Source organism: Ammospiza nelsoni, chromosome 30 (assembly GCF_027579445.1).
Source record: "Ammospiza nelsoni isolate bAmmNel1 chromosome 30, bAmmNel1.pri, whole genome shotgun sequence".
NCBI classification, from domain to species: Eukaryota; Metazoa; Chordata; class Aves; order Passeriformes; family Passerellidae; genus Ammospiza; species Ammospiza nelsoni.
In genome coordinates, this window is record NC_080662.1 from 3,621,169 (window position 1) to 3,645,276 (window position 24,108).

Consider the following 24,108-nt stretch of genomic DNA (forward strand, 5'->3'; position numbering starts at 1 on the left):
CCAGCCCAGAACTCTCCAGTCTGCTTCCAAACCAACCCCAAAGCAAATCCCCAAGCCAAACATTAAGGCAACTGTTTTTGGAGGGATTTAAGACATGGAGATGTGGCACTTGGGGACGTGGTTTATGGGCCACAGGGCAGTGCTGGACTCTGATCTTAAAGCTCTTTTCCAACCCCAAGGATTCTGTAACTCAAACAGCTTAAACAGTGCAGTTTCTTTCAAGTTGCTTGAGGAATTCTTGTCTTGGGAGCAAGAGGTATAAAAATCCAACTGCTCTGGTTTCTTTCAAGCTTTATAAAAGCAGCTAAGTACATCAAGGATTTTATCCCACATCACTCATGGCACAAAGCAGGTCACAGAAGGGACTGCATTGGACACAAAGCCATTTCCTCCAGGCTGGCACGGGCATCCCTGAGGGCTGGAACAGCCCAGATGAAAAATGAAAGCAGCAGCAAAGCCTGGAGCAGAGCACCTGCAGTGCTCACTCTTTGTTCCACTGGTGCCAGGGGCCAGCAGGGGATGGACTCAGGACACACACACAGGGCTGGAAGGGCTGGAAATGAAGCCCAGCCTTCCCAGTGAGGAATGCTTCTCTCCCCTCAGCCAATTTCATTTGTCAGATGAATTTTATACAAATAAATATCTAAAAGCGTTTTTTTTCTTTAATGACCACCCTTTACATCAGAGAAAGATGTGTTAGAGTTTAGTGTTAGTGTTAAACTCTAACACTAAATCTCACTCTAACTCCACCTCTGCTCATGCCCAAAGCCTCTCCAGAAGGTAGAAGCAGGTTCCCCACTGCTTGAAAGGGAAGAGGAGGAAGTGATTCCTTTATTCATTGCAGACAATCTCTTTTGAGTATAGTTTTGCAATCTAAAAGAAAATATATGCAGATTTCAACAGCAATTTCTAGGGAATGGTCACACACAGGAAACAAAGCCTTGGAGTAATTGTGGCTGGAAGGACACATTTGACTCTGGTTTAACTGCTAAAAACAAACCCACATTTATCAGGGAGAAGAATTTTTTAATTCTCTTCATTACCTGCCATAACTGTACCAGACCAATGCTCTGAGCCAGTCTGCCAAACAGTTCAGATCTTCAAACATTTTAGGCATCAAGAAAGGAAAATGAGTTCTAAGTTATCCAGAAAATGAATAAGAAAATAAGTGAGGAAATACAAGTGGGAAAGAAGAAAACTGCACTTGAGAGACAACACAAGGCCTAAGAAGCACCTTCACTTCAGAAAACCAGAGATGCCTGAAACATCTTTCAATCTCATCTCAAGAGTTTCTGTCACTCCTGAGTGTTTTTGGTCACTCCTGTTCTTCCCACACACGGAATTTGTGCTTCTCCTTCTCTGGGTGGGAGCCCAGGGCGTTTCTTGAGCTGTGCCTTCACAGAGGCTTCTCCTCCTCCACCTCCTGCCAGGAGCTGCAGCAAGGGGAGCAGAGCCCTCATTCTCCTTCCCTGGGGCTGGCAAGGGGAGGAGGTTCTGCTCGCTGTGGTGGATGTTCTCAGCCCCTGCCAGGATGGACGTGCTGCTGCTCCTCCTGCCTTTGGGGGCAGCGGGCAGGGGAGGCTCCCTGGGCACCTCAACCCAGGCAAGCCCCGCGCCGGCCGCGTCCCTGCTCAGCCTCATGCTGCGCCTCACCCGGAGCTCAGCGCCGGCCCCGCCGCTCCCCCTGCCGGCCCGCAGGGGCCCCTCCCCGGCCCGGGGCACCGAGAACACTTCCTCCACCTCGTAAGAGCAAACCGCAAGGTCAGCCCCAGACATCGCCAAGTTCTCAGCAGGAGGGAAGTAGAAGGCACTGCTGCTGCTTCTTCTTCTTCTCCTTGCTGGCTCATGTCTGACAGAATCCTTCTGAGGACACCTGGCTCTCTGGGCACCCTCCTGTACCTCCTGTTGTTCCACAATTTCAAGCCCAGTTAGAAGATTTCCTTGTAATTCTTCCTTTTCTATCAAGGAACTGCTTTCTTTTGCTTCTTTTTCACATGGAGTCTCTTTGCCTTGCTGGAAATAATCAGATGTATCAAAATCACCTTCTGCATCTGGCACAGCATTTGAAAACTGGGGAGATAAAATAAAAAAAAACTTGATTTTTTTAAAATATAGGCAACAGGTAATCCATAAAAACTGGTTTCAAACAGCTGAACTGGCTACTGGTCTCCTTACCACTCCAAAATCCCAACACCTGACAGGGAATGCTGCAGGAGATTGCTCTCCTCAAAAAAAGCATGTGTGCCTCTGAGAAAAACTTCAGATCTCCTTTTGTATCCCCTCTCAAATACATATGCATACAGTTTCACAATAGGTTCATACATATTCATTTTTATGGCTTTTGTGTGACATTTACCTCTAGTTCCTTTTTATCAGAAAGAATTCCGGGGTCAGGCTGCCTTGCCCTTACAGCAGTCCCTGTCTCTCTCTATCATCTTCTGTCTCCCCCCCTTTATCTCTGTCCTTCGCTGAAGTAACTTCACTGAGCTTAGGCCTTGCAGTCAGGCTAAATAACTACGGGTTCTAACCACAGACTCAACTCAAAAATGTACATTTCACCTAAATTAAAATGGATTTCTATCCTGGAAAATTTTCACTTTGCCCCACCAGGCTGCTCAGAGGCTCAGCCGAGTTCTGAATGCCCAACCCCTCCTTCCAAGGATGGAGATTCCATGGCCTGCAGGCTGTGTTTTGCAGAGAAAAGAAAAAGTGCCCCACAACGTTGTGAAAGTTGTAAAGCTGGTGTGTTTATTGCAGTGCTGGAGATTGCTCTCCTCAAAAGGCTTGTGTGTCTCTGAGAACTTCAGGTCTCTTTTTATCTCTCTCTCAAATATATATGCATAATAGGCTCACACATATTCATTTTTATGGACTCTGTGTGACATTTGCCACCAGCTCCTCTTGAACAGAAAGAATTCTTGGGTCAGTGTGGCCTGCCCTTGCAGTAGTTTCTGTTTTTCTGTATCTGTCTCCCTCTGTCTCATCATCATCTCTGTCCTGCAGTTTTCCCTTCAGCTTCAGCCTTACAGACTTTTCACTCTTTCTAGACATTTCACCTGATTCAAAATGGATTTTTGCTCTGGGGGATTTTTCACTCTGTCTCAGCTGCCTGGTCCCAGCTTAGTCACTCCCAGTGCCTCCCCCCAGACATCATTCTGAGCCCAGCAGTTACCTCAGGAGCTGCCTCCAGGCTCCCTGGCACCTCAGAGTCTCCAGAGCTGGTGGCTGCTGCCTCCTCCAGGAGCCCAGGGCACAGAGCAGCTGCACAGAGCCCCTTCCCCTGCATCCTGCCAGCCTGGGGCTGCTGGGCAGTGTCCCTGCAGGGGTCCCTGCATTTGGGGTCACCCACACCTGCACCCTCTGCAAAGAGCAAACACATGGTTGTGCCTTCAGTCAATTAACATCTTTGTGTATTACAAGAAAACTTCATTGGATTTTACTTTGTGTATAAATTATTTTACTTATTATACTTATTAACCTATATAAAAATAACCTTCTACACATAAACAGTGGAGAACAAACCCACCAGAAAGCTCTGCACATCCCTTCACTCTCCATGCCCAACTCACTATGAAAACAGCAGCACCCAAAGTAAAGAGGTGGATTTGGATTTTTGGTCAGATTTACACTGGAGTCCAACAAGAACTGAATTTATCAGCTGGACATTATTAATTTATTAGATCCTCCAGACTCTGCTATTACAGAAGCAATTGCAAGTAAAAATATTGTTTGTATAACTGTTGAGGAACAGAAAGAGCAAAGCAAAACAAAACCAAACCCCAAACTACCTGTAAGAAGTGCATCTGCCTTTGGTGAGTCTGGAGATGACACAGAAGAGAAAACCTCTGGGATTTCAGGGATAGGGCTGAGCAGGGGTTTCTTAGAAGCCATTTCTCTTTCCCCATACAAAGATTGCTTGACTTTTTTCTTTCTTCTCTTCCCATAGCTTGGGCGGGTTTTTCTCTGAAAAGATGGAGGAGGAGAATAAAGCACAGTGAAATTTGAATCATCCTCTACAATGTTTTTCAGTAAGTGACCCCATTACTGGATTTTGATGGATGACAAGTGTTTCCCCTAAAAGGAAGATTCCACTTCCTCTGCCAGCTACAAAATAATCCAGAAACTCATAAGCAAAAAAAGAATTACTTTTCTAACATGTCTCTGCAAGAACTTGGCAAGGGAAGAAGCACAAACTCATTTGTTGGCCCTCGAGTCTGAAAAGGAAAAGAGATGTTTACCTGAGCTTTATATTAACTGGATCTTATTTAAACTTGTGATATCATTCTGTGAAAATTTTACTGCTTAAAGTAATTTTTTTACTTATTATACTGATTTACCTATATAAAAATAACTTCTGCACAAGCATCCCACAAACAGTGGAGAACAAACCCACCAGAAAGCTCTGCACATCCCTCACTCTCCATGCCCAACTCACTATGAAAACTGCAGCACCCAAAGTAAAGAGGTGGATTTGGATTTTTGGTCAGATTTGCACTGGAGTCCAACAAGAACTGAATTTATCAGCTGGACATTACAAAACAAACACCTAGCCCCAAAAAGATCCTTTGGGCCCTACAAGAATTCAAGCCCTCAAGTCAGCAAGGAAAAGAGATGGGGCAGGAAAACAAGAAGAAAACATTGGCAGCAACAGGAAGATCCTGCAGGACACAAGGAGAGAGAAATAAATCAAAATAAAAGCAGAATTCAGCAACTGCAGTGGCTGGGACTCACCTGGGTCTTCTTGGGAGCAGCTGTGCTTGGATTCCTCTGTCTCTGGATCTTGCTCCTTGGATTTTTGGTGTCCTTGTCGTTCTCAGTGTTTGTGGCTCCTGAGCTGCTCCCATCAGGGTCCTGTGCCACGGCCCTGCACTGCTGGGAACAGGGTTTGGGGTGCCTGGGGGCACCTGCAGCTCAGAGAAACCCCCACAGTCCACAGGCACAAGAATCAAATGGAATTAATCTCTTCTCACCTCATTAGAGGCTGGCACAACTGGGAATTAAATTTTATAGACTTATTTCCCACAGTACAATCCAGTCCTGTTTGTATTATAATCAAAATACAGTCATTTCTATCTTTAGTTATTTAGGAAAATGGGGTTATTTCTGTATATTCCTCTATTTGTTGCCTTCCCCTCCCACCAGAGCTGCCCAACACTGCAGGCTGAATCAATTCTGTGCCTTGAAATTCCAGCAACCAAAACATTTTGTCAGATTCTTTGGAAAAGCTCCTGGAAAATTCAATAGAAATTGTCAATTTAAGTATCAGGCTATATTTTTAATAACTGGAAAATCACTTCCACTGAAAAATCACATTTCCTCAAGGCACTACCAGGAGGTATTTCCATATACCTGGATATAGATAATCCTCATACCTGAAGCTGGAAGAACTTTTTTAAGCATCAAGAGGGATAAAAGAACAATTCTGCCTCAAGAAGTTCAAATAAACAAAATAAATTTAATCATCAAAGAAACTCACCTTCCTCTTAGTAGCAGAATGAGTTGTTACCACGTCAGGTTTGTCAGTCTCTGCTACTAGAAATGAAAAAAAGGATTTTTAGTCAGATTCAATGCAAGTTAATCACAGTTTGAGGAAATAATCTACATTATTTCTGATCCTGTGCACTTCAGCCCCTTTAGTCTTTACTAGAAACTTCACCTTGAGAACTATCAAACATGGCAAGATAAAAATTTTTATTTGCTCTGCAAAATAGAGGAAGACTCATCTTGGGAGGATTTGGTAACAAGAATTAGAACATGCAAAGCTTTCCTAGATAAATATGCACAACCCACTCTCAATTCTTTTGTTGTTGCATTGCTGTTTAAAAATCATCAAAATTCCAATATCAGAATCGAGACTCTAAAAAAAATTCCTTTAAGCAGTAAAATTTTCACAGAATATTATCACAAGTTTAAATAAAGCTCAGGTAAACACTGCAGCTACTGCAAGGAGCTTCAGAAGAAAACCTTTCAATTTAAATGCCAGCATTCAAGTTTTAACACAATTGAAATATATCCCCTGTATTAAAAAAATACAAACAGAAAAATAAACCAAAACCGTCAACTTACAGTTTTCAGGTATAAAAAGATTCATTATCTACTGATCAAAACACAAGTTGGGGTTACCTTCTGCAATTTCAACAGGTGCAGGGGCTTCTGCAATTTCAACAGGTGCAGGGGCTTCTGCAATTTCAACAGGTGCAGGGGCTTCTGAACCTTCCAGGAATTCTGGGAGAGGCTCAACACCTTCCTTCAAACAGAAAATGTCATTTCTTAGCAATAAATCACAGCAGATATTTGGTGGACCTTGTCCATCAGTGTTTGTAGACAAAGCAGTTTTATTTTGTTTCCTTACAGAAAACACCTTTGCTGTGTGTGGCAAAAAGAAACACAGCAGCAAAATATAAGAAAAAGTGAAGGGGAAAACATTTCAAGGTTCAGAAAGCTCCTAGAACAGCTCTCCAGGCCAAAGTACTGCTCAGAATTCCTAAGACTCACACTGAGAAGTTGAGTTTTAGCTCCAACTGAACTCTGCTTTTACATTTCTGTAGTGAGAGTGCTATGTATGGGATAAGTGGGTCCCAGCTATTCTAAACGAGCCACAGCTGCCAAGTCCTCAGCTGGGGCTCACAAAGATAACTGGGATAAAAGGGGTGGGCTGAGAGCCCAGGAGGAGCCCCTGTGGAGCCATGAGGAACTGCACAGCAGAGAGGAGCTGCATGGTAGAAAACCAGCTAGAAGGTATGGACTTCAGGAATATAATAACAACAGTATGGGACTCTAGAAATATGAAATACAACAAGATAACAACAATTGGTGACCCCAACGTGATTGAGATATGGAGCCTGAGGGCTGTGGAGGAAAAGGCAGCCAAGAGCTGCAGAAGAACACAGCTACTGAGTCTCAAGGAGCTGTGCTGGATTGTGGCCTTTGAGCAAGAAGCTGTGTGTGGTGTACGAGGCCTTTGAGTCTCGGGATAGAACATGTAAATGTATATATTGTACTTGAATACATCTGTTAGCAATAGAAAAAGGGGAAAATGTAGTGAGAGCCCCTACAAAATCTATGTGTTGGATAAGTGGGTCCTAGTTATTCCAAATGAGCCACAGCTGCCAAGTCCTCAGCTGGGCAGCAGCTGGGGCTCACAAAGATATCTGGGATAAAAGGGCTGGGCTGAGAGCCCCCGAGGAACTGCACTACAGAGGAGAGCAGCATGTAGAAAACCAGCTAGAAGGTATGGAACAATGTATGGGACTCTAGAAACATGAACAACAATAAGATAGCAACATGAAACGATGTATGGGACTCTAGAAACATGAACAACAATAAGAATACAACAATTGGTGACCCCAACGTGATTGAGATATGGAGCCTGAGGGCTGTGGAGGAAAAGGCAGCCAAGAGCTGCAGAAGAACACAGCTACTGAGTCTCAAGGAGCTGTGCTGGATTGTGGCCTTTGAGCAAGAAGCTGTGTGTGGTGTACGAGGCCTTTGAGTCTCGGGATAGAACATGTATAGTAAGGAAATGTATAAAAAGGGGGAAATTTAGTGAGAGTCCTATGTATGGGATAAGTGGGTCCCAGCTATTCTAAACGAGCCACAGCTGCCAAGTCCTCAGCTGGGCCTCACAAAGATAACTGGGATAAAAGGGCTGGGCTGAGAGCCCCCGAGGAGCCCCTGAGAAGCCACGAGGAGCTGCACTAATGAGAAGAGCAGCATGTAGAAAACCAGCCAGAAGGTATGGAACAATGTATGGGACTCTAGAAACATGAATAACAATAAGAATACAACACATTTCAGCACTTTCTTCACAAAACCCAGCAGGCTGAGGGGAATGAACCCAGGACTGAGCCCAGACAAACTGACCTCATCCCAGCCAAAATCCAGCAGGGGCAGAGGCTCCTCAGAGAGGCCTGGCCATTTCCAGGGGCTCTGTCCCTGGGCACAGCCTGGGGAGGCTCCTCTGCGCAGGGGGGTGTTGGCAGGCAGGCTCTGGTCAAAGATTTCAGGGCTCAGAACTTCCCCAAAAGTCACTTTTTTCTTCTTGGGTGTTTTGGAGCTGTCAGCACTCTCTGTTGGAACAAAATAAAATGAAATAAACAGCTGAGTGAAGGGGAACTGGTACAGAGCAGAGGGTTTGCAAGATTTAAATATTCTCCTAAAAGTCACCACCCAAACAACCAGCAAAACATCTTCACATGGCCTGTGAGGCCAGCCAGGACTTTCACTCTGAGTTTATTAAAAAATCAAGGAAGAAACAGACTAAAACCAACTCCCTGTCACCTAAGTTTCAGCTGAGAAGTGTAAGAGTCCTTCAAAAATCAGGGATTCTATGAAGGTGCTCAAGGTTTCTGAAGTTCTGGGGTGGGTTAAGTTTTTTTTACAGACATTCCTTTCCTTGGCAATCTTGTTTTCCATGTCAGCAGCAGGATGCCACAAGGAGGTCACTCAGTGGTGATTAATACCAATAATCAGGCTTAGAAAAGAGGCAAAACAGCATCACAATATTTTACTAATTTTAAAAAGAAATAAAGAAAGCCAAGGGATTTTTTTTTTCTTAGAAAGGAGAATCTGACCTGTTTGCAAGGTTTCAGAGGCTTTTACACAATTGGAGACTGCAGCAGATTCATCTCCTCCTCCACCAATGGCACTGTTTAATTCCTGTCAAATTTAAGATACAGCTCAATAAAAATTAATTAAAATATTGTCACTAAGCAGCATTTAATAATCAGTCCTTTTATTAAACCAAACCTCAAAACCATTCATTTCATGGAATGATTCAGGTGGGAAGGGAACTTAAAATGATGCAGTGCCACCCCTGCCATGGCAGGGACACCTCCCAGTGTCTCAGGGGGCTCCAGCCTGGCCAGGGACACTTGACTTTGTTCTCTCTGTGTTTTGAGGCATTTCAGCCCAGCCTGGCCAGGGACACTTGACTTTGCTCTCTCTGTGTTTTGAGGCATTTCAGCCCAGCTTGGCCTTTAGGGCAGTCTTGGGAAGGAATTAATCTGTGGGAAAAATGGATCTAGGAATTAACAGAAACATGGAATCATGGAATGGTTGGGTTGGAAGAGACTTAGCAGCTCATCCCATCCCACCCTGCCATGGCAGGGACACCTTCCCCTGTCCTTGGGCACTGCCAGGGATCCAGGGGCAGCCCCAGCTGCTCTGGGAATTCCATCCCCCTGCCCACCCTCCCAGGGAACAATTCCTGCCCACCATCCCACCCATCCCTGCCCTCTGGCAGTCTGAAGCCATTCCTGGCACCCCAAACCTTTGTCAAGTCTCTGTTTTTCCTGTCACCCCTTCAGGTGCTGAAGGTGCAATTGGGTGACCCCTGATCCTCTCCCAACATGAGAGTTCCGAGCAAAGCTCCAAGATGCCCAAGAAACATTAAATAATTCCCAACCCATTCCCAAACCACAGCAATCAGTCCCCAAAGCACCTGGAAGCTCCTCCTTGGTGCAGGCACTGGGTCAGCCCTGGCACTGTCCAGGAGCTCCTTGGCTGGGGTTTTCTTCAGGATGGATCTGGGCAGGGAGCTGCTGTGGCCCAGGGCAGTGCTCCCATCTTCCCCAGCCCTGCTCCTGCTGGGGGCTGGCACAGCACCCCCAGTGCCACTGGGCTCACACCTGGGCCCTGCAGAGCCAGCACACAGCTGGGACACTGAAACAGAGAAGGAAAAGTGACAGAACTTTAGCACTGAAAGGATCAGTATAAAAGCACCGGCGTAAAAGCAGAAACACCCCACAAAAATCCACCAGTCTGTAAATTCTGGCTCTTTTTGTGCCACGTGGACAATTGCTGTTTTCAGAAATTTATAAAACATCCTAAAAAGGAGCACTACATGAATGAGAAGTTACATCAGGTTTCTACTGCACCCTAAATTGTAGGCAAGGTGACAAATGTCAGCTGAAACATTTCCTGACCAATATTTTTATTTCCTAATGAGAATTTAACAAAGACTAACAAAGATTGTAACAGCGCTGAATCCTCTTACCATGGTCTCTTTCCAGGGTCTCTCCAGTTACAGCAGGGTCCAAGGATTGAACAGGATTTTGCTGCTCACAAACCCATTCCTAAAGAAAGAGTTACAAGATTTTTACAACAGCACAGAGTATGGAGGGTTTCAATCCCACAGACAAGGATTTCAGAGTTTTCCCCATCATCCACAATTTCAGCACCCAGGGAAATGCTTAGAAAGTGCTTAATGAATTAAATGCTTAGCAAATGAAGAAATTGTCTATTTCAATGTCTAACAGAGGTTTCTCCCCAGTTGAAAGCACCTTGGCAGCAGTGACAGTCACAGCTCGTTGTGGGGACAAGATGCTGCAGATCCTGAGCTCACTCCTGCTGCTCTTGGTCTCATTTTCTCTTAAATTTTCTTTTAAACCAGCTCCTCTGTTGCCCAGCATGAACTTTCCACTCCACTGCTCCAGGTTTGGCTCTTTTTTAAAAGGTGCTCTGTTCTGAGCTGCATCAATTCAAAATAAAACAGAAGCCAAACAAATCACAAAGACAAACTTCAGGTTGTTCAAAGGTTGTTCAAAGAATCCTCTTTTTGTGTTTCCCCATCAAGAGGTGCAGGGAGAACACATTTTTTAGATCTACTTTGAAAATAACATTACCAACCTCCAAAATAAAATAAATTATTTCTGTCATATAAATGTTATTAAGGTCAGCAATAACAGAGAAGTAAAATGAAAACCATTCTGTTTCACAGAAAAAAGTGCAAAACCATGAATGTTCAGTGAGAAATTCATCAAAGAGCACAAATCTAGGAACTAAAACTAATGGAAGAGACTCCAAACCATGAGTTTTCAGAGAAACCACTAATCAGGGTGCATTAAGATGATTTAAACAAACCAAACAAACCTCAAAGCAAGCACAGCCACCTGTGCCAAACCTAATAAAGGAAGATGATTTTGTTTTACAAGAAGCATTTCCAGTTTCATACTTTCAGCTGATATTTCAGGTAAATCACTGCCCAGGATGTTTAATCAACTCACAGGAAGCTCCTTGCTGGGAAGGCTCCCCCAGGTGTGGGAGCCCAGGCTCCCCCTCAGCCTCCTGCAGGGACTCAAAGGAGGCCTGGAAAGTGTTGATCTTGTCCTTCAGAGACCTCACACTTGCAGGTTGGAAAGGACTGATCTGCAAAACAAAATGAATCCCATCAGGCATTTCTTCCCTCACCACTGCAGCTTTTGTGCTTTGTATTTGTACTTGGACATAAAATACAAAGGAGCTGGCATTTAATCTGGCTGCAATTATATCTGTACAGAAAAAAAAGAAAAAAAAAAAAAAAAAAAAGAAAACAGGAACTTTACCCAGAAATCTGGTACATTTTATTGCATTTAATCTGTTCCTCTAGTCTAGAATTTGCTTTGTGACAGCCCAGGATAGTGCAAGTCCTGAACAGACCTGACTGACCAAGTCCTGGACAGACCTGACTGACCAAGTCCTGAACCCTGAACAGACCTGACTGACCAAGTCCTGGACAGACCTGACTGACCAAGTCCTGGACGGACCTGACTGACCAAGTCACTCACGCTTGAAATTGGCTTCCCTTGGAACCAGCAACATTTTAATTACCCAAAAACCAAGAGCAGCAAACACAGGAATGTGACAAAAATGAAAATTTATCACGGAGAAGAAATTCTAGCCTCTGCAGTGTAAACAGAACCTGGAACACCCCCTTGTCCTGCAGTCAGTGACCAAGGGACAGCAGCACATGAATGCCATGGCTGTCCCTTCTGCTGGGTCCTTCCCAGGACTCCTGTCCCCTCTCCCAGCCCAGGGAGTGGAAGTTCCCAGCAGGTTTTTGGGAAGGACTCACCTGGGTGAAAGCTTCTCTGTGCCTGCTGCTCCTCTGCTGGGCCAGGAACCTGATCAGGGTGTTGTTTTCTGGTGATCCCCTCAAGCCAATGGTTGATCTTCTCCTGAATTTTAGTGAAGCTGGGGAAGTCCCTGGAAAGGGGACACGAGGAGAAGTCAAAAAGAAAAACAAAGCACAAACCCACAAAAATGTGTTGTAATAGCTAAAGCTATAAAAATGGTAATTTTAAATCTTTTTTAAGGTTGATTAATGCCACTTATTCTGATCCAAAATGACCTGCTCAGCCCAAGCAACCTCCCTGAGCACATCAATAATCACAAACCCAGTCTGCCTTTCAGCTTTTCAATTGTTTGTGTTTACCAAATTTGTTTTGCATTCCCTTGTGACACTCAGGACACTCCATTGACTGCAGAGAGATGAACAGGGAGCATTTCAGAGAGCAGGATATCACCTGTGCAGCTCAATGGTGTCACAGAGCAGGATGTCACCTGTGCAGCTCAATGGTGTCACAGAGCAGGACATCAAAAAAAGACTGGATGTGGCACTTGCTGCCATGATCTAGTTGAATAGTTAGAACATGGGTTGGACTTGATGATCTTATAGGTCTCTTCTTCCAGCCTTGAACTTCTGTGATTCTGTGATCACCTGTGCAGCTCAATGGTGTCACAGAGAGGATGTCACCTGTGCAGCTCAGTGGTGTCACAGAGCAGGATGTCACCTGTGCAGCTCAGTGGTGTCACAGAGCAGGATGTCACCTGTGCAGCTCAGTGGTGTCACAGAGCAGGATGTCACCTGTGCAGCTCAATGGTGTCACAGAGCAGGATGTCACCTGTGCAGCTCAGTGGTGTCACAGAGCAGGATGTCACCTGTGCAGCTCAGTGGTGTCAAATCCTGCATGTGGGATGCCCCATGAAGATGCTGCAGCCCCTCAGAGAGTGCTCCGGGGCACACCCACACTGTGATCACCTGAACCTGCCCTGAACTGGAGCCCTGGGGATGAGCTGGGACTGAAGGAGCTGGAGAAGCCCCTCTGAGGGGGACAGAAGCCATTTGTCACCCCAGCCTCACCTGTGGCTCGTGTTCCAGGACTTTGCTGAGCAATCCCACACTCAGCACTGATCACAGCACCAATGGCCATGGGCTTCTTCCTCTGCTCAGAGAGCCCCAAATCAGCTTCTCCTTCCACTCTGTCCCTCTCAGGAGTGCAGAAGTCACTTCCCAAGGGAACAGCTGGGCTGCTGGACAAAGCCTCCCTGGTGGGCAAGGGGGGCTCAGTGAGGGGCACATCCCCCCCAGAGCAGCCCCCAGGGAGCTGCCAGCCCACAGCAGCCCCCTGCAGGGGACACAGATTCTCCTCGGGGCCTTTGGGGCACTTCAGGGCACGTCTTGGTGACCGTGCCTGGTTCCCATCAGTGAAATTCTCCTTCCTGGATGCTCTGATGGCCTTGGATTTGGTCACTCTGCAGCTCTTCTGGGCTCTTGGCAGAGGGAAAGAGGCCTCTTCCTGCTGTTCATTTTCTTTAACTTTCAGGGGAGTTTTAGATCCTCTGAACATTGTTTGGGACTTATTTGAAGAAACATCCACTCAGCCTTTGCTGCTGTAATTACAGATTCCTATTAAAAAGAAAAAAAAAACCCTTATTACTTGCTATGCATAAGAGCTCATTACCACTTCCAAGCTTCTCCCAAATGCACATTTTCCAGGACAAGGTGTTTAATAGTGGGGTGGGAAGGGAAATTTAACCCCAAAAACCTGCAGGGAAAGGACACAAGGGGCAGGGACCAGAAAGGAAAACACAGAGCAATAAAAATCTGCATTATAAACGTGCACAGGAGTGGCTCAGGGTAAGGAGCCACACGGCTGTGATATCACTCTGTCAAACTTCACATTAATATAAAATACATGTAGAAAATACAGCAGCACACTGCAGCTGGTTTGCTCCAAGTGTTACAATCAATACCAGCAGTTTAATGCTACTTTTAACCACACTAATTAGTAGCAGCAGAAAGAGAATACAAAAGGAAAGAAATTGGAAAGATGCAAACACATTGGAAAGAAAACAGCAGAAGAAACACTAATAAAATATATATTTTTTAACTACCACTAGCTTCTAAGTAGAAGTGTTAAAAGGTTACGTATTTTTGCTGTTAGTTTCTAAAGTTAATGATGTACAACGCAATAACAGGACTCTGCAACTCCCCTTCTGCAAACACGCGCACTTTTAGTAGCAAAATTACCTAAATAAATCTGCTTTACAACGCCTGGGCAATCTTTTTCTTTCTTATTTTTTCTTTTCCTGCTCTGAGGCCCAGCGGAGGCCGAGGGGGGAGAAACTCCAACACGGGGCTGCCGGGTGGGTACCGGCCCCTGGGCACTGGCACCCCGCAATGCTGGAGCACAGCCCGGGCACCCCCGGTACCCCCCCGGGTATCCCCGGTACCTCCGGGGCACCCCGAGCGCCGCCCGCTGCCGTCCCCGCCGAGCCGCCCTCACCTGGGCCCGCGCCCGGCCCGCCTCACGCTTTCAAACCGCGCCACGCCCCTGCGGATCCCTCCGCGCTCCCGCCCCTTCCCCACCCTCAGCGCCCGCAGCAGCCGCCCCGCTGCCGACAGCACCGCAGGGAGGCAGGGACATGGGGGTGACCCCTCACCGCTGCTGTGCCCCGGGGGTCCGCGCGGGGCTGGGCGGGGACCGCGGGACTCTTTGAGCCGGCGGAGAGATCGCGGCCGTTGGGCCGCAGCACCGCTTTGGTACGGGAGAAAAAAATAAAATGAGCAAATGAATTCATTCAACGGCCAGGGCGCACGTGACGGGCGGCAACCAATCGCAGAGGGGTTGTGCAAATATAGACGCTTCCTCTGTTCGCGATTGGCCGTCGTCCCGGCGTTGGCCCGCCTCCTCGCTGCCCATTGGGCAGAGACGCGGCGCAGCGCGGCGCTGATTGGCCGTGGGGCCTGCCCGTCAGCGCCCGCCCCTTCCGGGTGTCGGCGCGGCGGCGGGCGCAGCATGAGGCGGGTGACGCTGTTCGTCAACGGCAGCGCCCGCAACGGGAAGGTGAGGCCGGGCCGGGCCGGGCCGGGGCCGCTCCCGCGGGGCCCTGCCCGCCCTCCCGCAGCTCCCGGGGCACCGGGCCGGGCCGGCGGGAGCGGGGCGCGGGGTCCCCCTCAGTGCCGGTGCGGGGCATCGCGACAGGCGCGATCTGTCACGCTCGGTGCCCTGAGGGAGCCGCGTCCGGCCGCTCGTGCCGGGCACCGCTGGGGGCTGAGGGCTCTGCGGGGACAGGGACCCTGCGTGCGGGTACCCGGGGCAATAATCGCATTCAATTGTTTAAAACCTCGCTAAAATCGCCTCAGGACTGAAAATAGCGATTCAGAGGCCCAGCAGTGCTTGTCCAGCAGAGGAAAAGGCCCTGGGATGCAGTTCCACAGAGAAACCATGATCCTGATGTTTCCATCACATTCTGAGTGTAAATGTTGATGTGACTGTGCTTTAACTGTATTAATTATTAATTCCATTAATTCTGCTCATGATCCCGTTATTTCCAGCCGGGCACGAGTGCAGGGGTTCCTGTGGATGCATTTCAGCCTTGCAGTTCTGCTAAATTGTGTCTGTGATCCTGATTTTCCATCCACATACTGAGGGCGGACAGCTCATGAGCCTCTCCTCTAATCCTTGGTTCTAGGGAGGGAAGTACATTTGAAACAGAACAAGTAGTGATATTTCTTTAGAGAAATAAACTGAATTATATTCCTACAGCCCCAGCCTTTATTCCCTCCCTGCTGTTGCAGTGAGGTTTGGTGGCAGCTGTGCAAGTCACCCTGGTTTTCCTTTCCCTTCTTTCCTGGTCGAGATCCAAATGGATTTTGCTCCTCCTGATGGCCCTGCTCAATCTGAAGGGGCAGAACTTTTGGAGCACAGTTTCTGGGTTTGTTTTTATTCACAGCCTGCTCTTCTCTCCTCCCCAGGTCGTGGCTGTGTATGGGACTCTCTCAGATCTGCTCTCTGTGGCCAGCAACAAGCTTGGGATCAAAGCCACCAGCGTTTACAACGGGAAGGGGGGGCTCATTGATGATATTGCTTTGATTAGGTGAGGATCAGCCAGAAAAAGGCAAATCAGGGCTGTGGATTAAGGGACTGACCTGTTAATCCTCCTTAATCCATACCCGGTGCTTTCCCTAAAAGCAGATGTGATCATTTCCAGCCAGGATGCCCAAAGGTCCTTTCGTGTCTTTTTAACTTCAAACCATTTATTGATTCAGAACTTGATACAAGCTGTGTCTGAGGCCTTCTCACCTCCTCCTGTGTTGGTTCAGGGCAATGTTTGTGCCATGAAATCCCCCCTGTTTCAGTCAGCCCTGCAATGGGGGTTTTCTATAAAGGAAACAAATTCTGGCAGTACTTTGGCTTCACAGAATAGCTCCAGGCTGGGGGGAAAGCAGCTTTTTTGTAAGAATTAATTGATTACACAAGTGGTCCCTACCTGGCTGCTGCAGATAAAATCTCTGGTGAAGTCAGTCCATTCCAATCCAGTAGAACCTGCAAAATACAGAGAAAAATCAGAAGTTCCAGCTAATGCCACTGGTCATAATTTACCTGAAAGAGTCAGGAAAGGCTCCACAGTCAATTAGATGAACAATAAATTCTGATTAACCTTCTTTTTCTCTGCCCCTCCTGTCTCAGGGATGATGATGTTTTGTTTGTCTGTGAAGGGGAGCCCTTCATTGGTGAGTCTCTAATTCTTATCTTTAACCTTTTATTTAATAAAGTTTCTTTTGCTTTCATATAAACTGAAGAGTTTGTATTTTGTGGTGTTTTCAGAAGATACCTCTTTGTAATTAAAGAATATTAACAATTTTCCCAGTAATTGCTTGCTTTATTCTCTGCAGACCCTCAGACTGATGGGAGAGCTCAGGAGGAGCTGACAGGGTCCCACACAGACTGGCTGACTCTCAATGTGGGAGGCAGATATTTCACCACCACCCGGTAAAAATGCTCTTCAAAAACTTCCATAACTTCCTTCCAATAAAGCAAAACACCTTAAAAATGTATTTTAAAATGTACCTTAAAAAGACCTCAAAAAGTAACTTGCTGTGAAGCAGGAGGTCTTGGACTCCTGCAGCTTTCTCTGTATTTTGTGTTTGCCACCAAAGTTTTGCAAGAAATTAATTCTGAAACATTTACAGATGAAAGAAAATTAAGTTGGGCTGCTTTTGTTTCCTAGGAGCACTTTGGTTAACAAAGAACCTGACAGCATGCTGGCACACATGTTCAAAGACAAAGGTGAGTATGTTGAGATGAACTTTATTTTTAAGTAATAAATGAGCAAAGTAGGCAAAAGTCACTGTCAAGATGAGGCTCTTGTTCATAAAGTAAAATATCCAGAGTATGTTAAAGTACCAGAGCAGAACAGGGAATTATTTTTTAAAGCTTTATTTCTATCATCCCACCACCTAATGTTGATCATCTGTCTCACAGGCTGCAAACACAGCTCCCATCATTGTGGGTACTTTGGGTCCTTTGTTTGTGTATTTGATTTGAAGTTTTCATCTTGTTGCATCTTCTGAGTTTTGTCAGCAGAGCCAAAGAGCAAAGTGCACGAGGCAGCCTTGGGGAGACAGGCAGACTAAAATTTCAGTGCTGCTTTTATCCTAGCCAGGATTCTTTTGTATGTGGTGCAAATTGAGTTATTCAGAGCAGGAACAAGTTCATTTTAAGCTGATTTTTCCCCCCACTCCTCTTTTCCTTCCTTCTCTCTCCGAACCACCCTTCCAAGTGGAATGTTTGCTATTCCAGTGCCTTTGGTAGTAAAAAACTCTGAAAACTGAAGCAAATGCTCTTCTATCACTACATCAAAAGTAATTTTATATATATATATGTTGTGGAAACAGATGCTTGGGGGAATAAGCAAGATCCTAGAGGAGCTTTCCTCATTGACCGCAGTCCCGAGTATTTTGAGCCCATTTTGAACTATTTGCGGCACGGACAGCTCATTGTAAATGATGGCATTAATTTGCTAGGTAGGTATTACCTGTCTGACATCTCCTGAATTCATGATTCCTCCTTGGAATTAAAGCTTTGTGTGTAAATGATGGCATTCATTTGCTAGGTAGGTATTACCTGTCTGACATCTCAATTAATTTTTCCTCCTTGGAATTAAAGCTCTGCCCGTGGTGAAGCCAGGGGGAGCTTTGTGTGCTCATCCCCGTGGTTGGGAGTTTTCCTTTGGTGGATTTATTCTCAGAGTGCAGCTCCATGTGCTTGCTTTAATGAGGACAGGCTGGTTATTTCTCTTTGGAGCACTAAAAATCCATACTGGATTAATATCTGGAATGCTGGAGTGGATCTCTTTAACCTAATGCTGCTGTTTGAAATGTTGTGTCTGAGTTGTGTTTTTCCTTTTAGCTGCAAGCAAACTGTTTCTCTCTCCCCAGTTACCTCCAGTAGAATGTGTGTGTGTTCTCCAGTAAGGGGAGAGAAGGGTGCTGCTCTCTGGCTCAGCAATTCCCGGCATTAACCAGCCCTGCTTTGTTCTTAGGGGTTCTGGAAGAAGCCAGGTTTTTTGGGATCGACTCCCTCATTGAACACCTGGAAGTTGCTATTAAGGTACCTTGCTGTCTGTGAGCCCTGGAGGCAGGTCCTGCTCTGGCAGGGAATGTGAAATTTGGTGCTGTGAGCTGTAACTGAGAGCTGTGAGCTGTAACTGAGAGCTGTGAGCTGTAACTGAGGGCTGTAACTGAGAGCTGGCAGCGGTAACTGAGAGCTGTAACTGAGAGCTGTGAGCTGTAACTCAGAGCTGTAGCTGTAACTGAGAGCTGTCAGCTGTAACTCAGAGCTGTAACTGAGAGCTGTTAACTGTAACTGAGAGCTTTGAGCTGTAACTTAGAGCTGGTAACTGTAACTCAGAGCTGTAGCTCCAACTGAGAGCTATGAGCTGTAACTGAGAGCTGTGAGCTGTAACTCAGAGCTGTCAGCTGTAACTCAGAGCTGTCAAATGTAACTCAGAGCTGTCAAATGTAACTCAGAGCTGTAACTGAGAGCTGTAACTCAGAGCTGTCAGCTGTAACTGAGAGCTGTGAGCTGTAACTCAGAGCTGTCAGCTGTAACTCAGAGCTGTCAGCTGTAACTCAGAGCTGTCAAATGTAACTCAGAGCTGTAACTGAGAGCTGTAACTCAGAGCTGTGAGCTGTAACTGAGAGCTGTGAGCTGTAACTCAGAGCTGTCAAATGTAACTCAGAGCTGTAACTGAGAGCTGTGAGCTGTAGTGTCAGCTGTAAGTCAGAGCTGTGAGCTGTAACTGAGAGCTGTAACTGTGAGCTGTAACTCAGAGCTGTCAGCTGTAACTGAGAGCTGTCAGCTGTAACTCAGAGCTGCAGCTCGGGGCTGTGAGCTGTAACTGGGTGCTGTTAGCTGTGACTCAGAGCTGTAACTCAGAGCTGTGAGCTGTAACTGGGTGCTGTTAGCTGTGACTCAGAGCTGTCCCTGTCCCCCTGCCCAGAACTCGCAGCCAGCCGAGGATCACTCTCCCATCTCTCGGAAGGAGTTTGTCCGGTTCCTGCTGGCCACGCCCACCAAGTCCGAGCTGCGCTGCCAGGTGAGGGAGCTCAGCCTTTGTCTTTCAGCAAAACTCCAGGAATTGTTTCCTGACACCTGATCCACCCCTGCCCTCTTACAGTTCCAAACCACAGCCTGTTTCAAGGAAAGATCCGAGTATCCTTTCCTCCAACCCTGCCCTCTTACAGTTTAAAACCACAACCTGTTTTAAGGAAATACCAAACCTTGGGAGCTTTGCATTTACATGTCATGTTGTTATGTAATAGATTAAATGATCTTGTGAGTGTTTATATAGGGCCATGGAATGGTTTGTGGTGGAAGGGACCTTAAGGATAATCTTGTTCCAATCTGCCATGGGCACGGACACCTCCCACTGTCCCAGGTGCTCCATCCTGGCCTTGGATGCTTCCAGGGATGGGGCAGCCTCAGCTGCTCTGGGAATTCCATCCCAGCCCCTTCCCACCCTCACAGGGAGGAATTTCTTCCCAATATCCCATCTAAACCTGATCTCCAAATCCCTTGCCCCTTGTCCTGGCATTCTCTGTCCATGTAAAAGTCTCTCCCATCTTTTTCTCAGCCCCTTTAAGGTGCTGGTCGTGTGTCAATACATTGTTTATCTGCATAGATTTATGTACACAACTGCCCAGATGTGTTTTCTTTTAATTTTTTTTGTGTCCAGAGCTCCCCCTTCCCCTCTGTGACCACTTTGGGGGTGTTCACTGCTCTTGCAGGGGCTGAATTTCAGTGGGGCCGACCTTTCCCGCCTGGATCTTCGCTACATCAACTTCAAGATGGCCAACCTGAGCCGCTGCAACCTGGCCCATGCCAACCTGTGCTGTGCCAACCTGGAGAGAGCTGACCTGTCTGGATCTGTGCTGGATGTAAGGCTGCTGCACCCTGGGCAGCCTGGGCCGCCTGCACTTGTCTCCTGAAACAGGAATTGGAACAAAAAAATCAGTTTCCCAATGTTTTCTGTGATTGTTGCACTTAGAGCACTCCCACACTTCCTCACAGTAACGGGGGGGTTGTGCTTTGGGGGTTCAATGCAGAATTTAAATCTGTGTTGTGCTGATTTCTGTGTTTATCAACACCCTTGTGACTCACATCCTGTGTCTGCAGTGTGCAAACCTGCAGGGGGTGAAGATGTTGTGTTCCAACGCAGAGGGAGCATCCCTGAAGGGCTGCAACTTTGAAGATCCATCAGGCCTTAAAGCTAATTTGGAAGGTAAGTTTTGGTTTGTTAATTATTCCCTGGAATCTGCCCTGTGCCTGTACATTTATGTGTTTGTACAGTCCCTGCGAAGAGCCCACAGCTCTGGGCTGGTTCTGCCAAACAATCCTTGGATTCCCAGTTGTGCCTTGGCCTCTCCCAGTTTGCCCAGTGTCAGATCCCAGCACATCCCTCTGGCTGTCCTGGAGGGCTCCACCCCTGCCTGGGGGCTCAGAGACCCTGGCACAGAGCCCCAGACCCCTGTGCCTTCAATTCTGACCCGTGGAGAAAATTACCAACCTTGTGTGAGGATTCACAAGCCATGAGAGTTTAAGTGGAATGATAGTTTGTTTGTTACAAGATAAAAAAGCAGAATTTTGGGTTTTTAGAATGGCAGTTCAGAAGCCAAGATGGAGGAATTTGGGCATGCCCTGTCCTTCTTGGTCTCCATCTTCTGGGTGATGGTGGCAATTTTGGATTGGTTTAGAGTAGAGACAGACTGTCTAACATAGGGGATAGGTATTGGAAAATTACTGTAAATAAAGTACAGGTAGTTCTTATAGAAAAAGACAACACCACCCTGAGGTGGTCAGTGTGCCACGGATCCACTTGCTAGACAGACCTCAGCAGGTCAGGAGAAGAATGTTCTAGCTAACAGAAAAGAAACAAAACCACAACAAACCAAAATAAACCTTGGAAACCACAGCTGAGGAATCCTGACTCCTCCTCCTATCTCGGGGCTGGCAAAAAGAGACTTTGTGACACCTGGGGGTCACCCCCAGCACCCAGCTGTGGGGGAGCCTCTCCTGGAGCTGCTGCCCTCGTGGCTGGTTCCCTCAGCCCTCTGTGGGTGTTGCAGGTGCCAACCTGAAGGGAGTGGACATGGAGGGCAGCCAGATGACCGGCATCAACCTGAGAGTGGCCACGCTGAAAAACGCCAAACTCAAGAACTGCAACCTGCGAGGGGCCACGCTGGCAGGGACTGACCTGGAGGTGGGCACAAACACCAGTTGTTTCCCAGGCATAAATATTGTGGGGACATAGAATAGTGCAGAAGGTAATCTCACCCCTGAGGAGTTGCAGCTGCACTGATTATCAAAGATCAGGAACAGGCCACAGCTGTGTCTGATAAGGATGAGATAAAAAAGAGTGGGTTAGTTGGGTGAGAGGAGCTGCTGGAGTTTGTTGGCTGTGCTGTGAAGAAGAAGGAGTCAGTGCTGTGAGGAGATGCCTGTGAGAAATCACCAAGAAAGTGTGGAACATTTGCAATAAGATGACAGCAATATATAAATATAATATGTACACATATTATGTATGTGTACACATATATTGTATGTGTACAAAAAGATGGGAGTTCAGGGGGTTGTTGGCTTTTCTCCAGCTGCAAAGTTAAAGGGAGTTATGGGAAGTGGAGTCAAACTTTGAGCAGAGTTCTGTCTCTATTCAGTTAACATTGTTTTTCCTTCCCCCTTCAGAATTGTGATCTGTCAGGTTGTGACCTGCAAGAAGCAAATTTGAGGGGATCCAACGTGAAAGGAGCCATCTTTGAGGAGATGCTGACACCCCTGCACATGTCCCAGAGTGTCAGATAGGGGCAGAAGATGCTGGAGAGGAAGGAATCAGACATTCATCGTGACTTGCTTCACCTCCTCCCCTTCCTGAGTTACAGTCATGGTTATTAGCCACCTTACATTTGCAGTAGTGCCTAGGTAAACTCTTTTTGATCACTTTTGGGGAGGGAATTTTTGTTTTCAGAGGTACCAGCAGAGAGTTGGTACCTCTGTGAGCAGAGTGAGGAAGGGGGCTGGTGCTGGAAGCAGAGAGTGGCTGGTTTGGGGGGGAAAGGTTCAATGGTTTCATTGTTTAGCATTGCCTCACTTTGGAATGCATTTTAATTTATAAAGCACAATATATGCAATTCTATTTATTAAATCTGTAGCTGCAATATGAATAGAAGATGTTACTCCTGTACAGTAGCAACCAAGTTGAGGTTTACAGGTGTATTTCCAGTCTGGATCCATGCCAGGGGGGGCTCAGTGTCCCCAGGGGGTGCTCAGGGCTCTGCTGGGGTGGAAGCTGATGGGAACATTGCTCACTAATTGGATATCTTTAATTAATCCTCTCCAAATGAGTGTGGAGGTGCACTGTCAGTCACAGCTGGTGACACAAATCCTGCTTTCACATGTCCTGACCACTCCAGGCTGCAGCTGCTGCAGTTTTTACCCTTTGTGGTGAACTCAGTGCAGAGAGGAGAGTCCAGAGCTGGCACCAAAGCAGAGAGAGGCAGAGGGGCCCTCCCCTCACCACCTCAGCAGGTGAACATTTCCCTGTTTCCCCTCCGTGCTCTATGCAAAGACTCCCTGACAGCTCCCTGGGCTTTTCCCAGCTGGGTGTTCCTGTTGTGTTTGGGCTGCTCCAGGTGCTGTAAAATGCTCTTGCCTGGGGCCAGGAGCCCTCCCTGCCCTCCCACAGCTGCTGGGCCTGGCACAGAGCAGCTCTGGGCAGGGCCTCAGCACCCTGGTGTGGGTAAGGAGCTGCTCCCCTGCAGGATCCATGGAGTTCTCAGCTCACACCACCTTTATTTTACACACAATCAAAAAGCACATGGAGAAACTATACCAAAAAAAAAAAAGAAAAAAGGTGCATCAAGAACTTACCTCAGATGCTTAAACCACCCCAAAGTTAAAACTAACCTTGAATTTAAGGAAATGAAGCTGTTACTGTAGAAATACAAAGGAGGAGTAAGAACCAGTGGAGTTCCACAGGTCTCCGGGGGTTGTCTCTCCCTTGCAGTGCAATTTCTGTCGTCTTGTCTCAGTTGTTGTTACAAAAATGCTGCTTTGCCCCCAGGCTGGGAGGATCAGAGATGGTTGAGGGTCAGCAGAGGATGTGTTTGGGGGGAATTGCAGGATTTTCCCTCCTTTTCTAGTTGGTTTGACTCAGGTGAGTGATGTGAACTTCCAAGGCTCAAAATCCCAGAGCCACGAGGTTCAGAACTGGGATCATTTCCTGCAGATCCCTCTGGATCAAGCTCTAGGACAACACAATATCCTTGGAGAAATGACCTGTAAATTCCAGGGAAATATTCCAGTGTGACTTTGGAGTCCTTTCTCACACCTCATGGCTTTCAGTGGGAATGTTGTGTCTGTTGCAGTAGGAGAAGATTCCTAGGGCTAGAGAAACAAATGAATTATTTTTCTTTATCATATTTTGTAGCTGGCAGAAGTAAAACTATTGTATGGAAAAAAATATATATATATCTATTTTCATAATCACTGTGTATAAAATCTCTTTGAACTTTCACTGAAGCACTATGGAATAATCACAGCATGTGGCACCATCATTCACAGCTGGATTTTTGGTACCTCTTTTGCCAGGACAGAGCTGTGGCAAGAGCCCTGTGCAGAATTTGCAGGTTCCAGCTAATTTAAGTTGCATTAATAAAAAGTGTGAAAGAAGAAAATGGTTTGGTTGTCTTCATTTTAATAAAAACCCCAAATCTTACCTGGTTTG

General features: G+C 46.7%; 2 protein-coding genes across 4 annotated transcripts; one reads left to right on the plus strand and one right to left on the minus strand.

The window, feature by feature from the left end:
* Positions 1-813: 813 nt before the first annotated feature.
* CDCA2 (cell division cycle associated 2) lies at positions 814-14,297 on the minus strand. 3 transcript variants are annotated; one of them, XM_059490826.1, is made up of 15 exons: positions 14,072-14,297; positions 12,902-13,447; positions 11,834-11,964; positions 11,007-11,148; positions 10,284-10,471; positions 9,998-10,076; positions 9,443-9,663; positions 8,574-8,658; positions 7,864-8,069; positions 6,151-6,247; positions 5,477-5,532; positions 4,732-4,869; positions 3,789-3,963; positions 3,173-3,360; positions 814-2,070 (listed from the first exon to the last, which is right to left on the minus strand). In XM_059490826.1, the coding sequence occupies exons 2-15, from the start codon at positions 13,386-13,388 to the stop codon at positions 1,237-1,239; spliced, it is 3,027 nt and encodes a 1,008-aa protein (XP_059346809.1). In that variant the 5' UTR covers positions 13,389-13,447; positions 14,072-14,297; the 3' UTR covers positions 814-1,236. The 3 variants fall into 3 exon arrangements, with proteins under 3 accessions (XP_059346809.1, XP_059346807.1, XP_059346806.1); XM_059490824.1 differs by having other exon boundaries at positions 4,732-4,872; XM_059490823.1 differs by having other exon boundaries at positions 6,124-6,247.
* A 517-nt stretch (positions 14,298-14,814) lies between these two features.
* KCTD9 (potassium channel tetramerization domain containing 9) lies at positions 14,815-24,058 on the plus strand. The gene is made up of 12 exons (XM_059490915.1): positions 14,815-14,888; positions 15,800-15,921; positions 16,515-16,558; positions 16,721-16,817; positions 17,056-17,114; positions 17,723-17,851; positions 18,370-18,437; positions 19,330-19,425; positions 20,117-20,266; positions 20,505-20,610; positions 21,455-21,588; positions 22,071-24,058. Exons 1-12 carry the CDS (start codon positions 14,841-14,843, stop codon positions 22,185-22,187), a joined length of 1,170 nt encoding a protein of 389 aa, XP_059346898.1. The 5' UTR covers positions 14,815-14,840; the 3' UTR covers positions 22,188-24,058.
* The last annotated feature ends 50 nt before the right edge of the window (positions 24,059-24,108 follow it).

Excerpts from the sequence above, each read along its gene's own strand:
- CDCA2 (XM_059490823.1), bottom strand. The coding sequence starts at position 13,388 with ATGTTCAGAGGATCTAAAACTCCCCTGAAAGTTAAAGAAAATGAACAG. Across the intron at positions 11,149-11,833 it reads ACAGAGAAGCTTTCACCCAG|ATCAGTCCTTTCCAACCTGC; the intron begins GTGAGTCCTTCC and ends TTTGTTTTGCAG. Across the intron at positions 9,664-9,997 it reads GACCCTGGAAAGAGACCATG|TGTCCCAGCTGTGTGCTGGC; the intron begins GTAAGAGGATTC and ends TCTCTGTTTCAG.
- KCTD9 (XM_059490915.1), top strand. The coding sequence starts at position 14,841 with ATGAGGCGGGTGACGCTGTTCGTCAACGGCAGCGCCCGCAACGGGAAG. Across the intron at positions 17,115-17,722 it reads ACACATGTTCAAAGACAAAG|ATGCTTGGGGGAATAAGCAA; the intron begins GTGAGTATGTTG and ends TTGTGGAAACAG. Across the intron at positions 21,589-22,070 it reads TGGCAGGGACTGACCTGGAG|AATTGTGATCTGTCAGGTTG; the intron begins GTGGGCACAAAC and ends TTCCCCCTTCAG.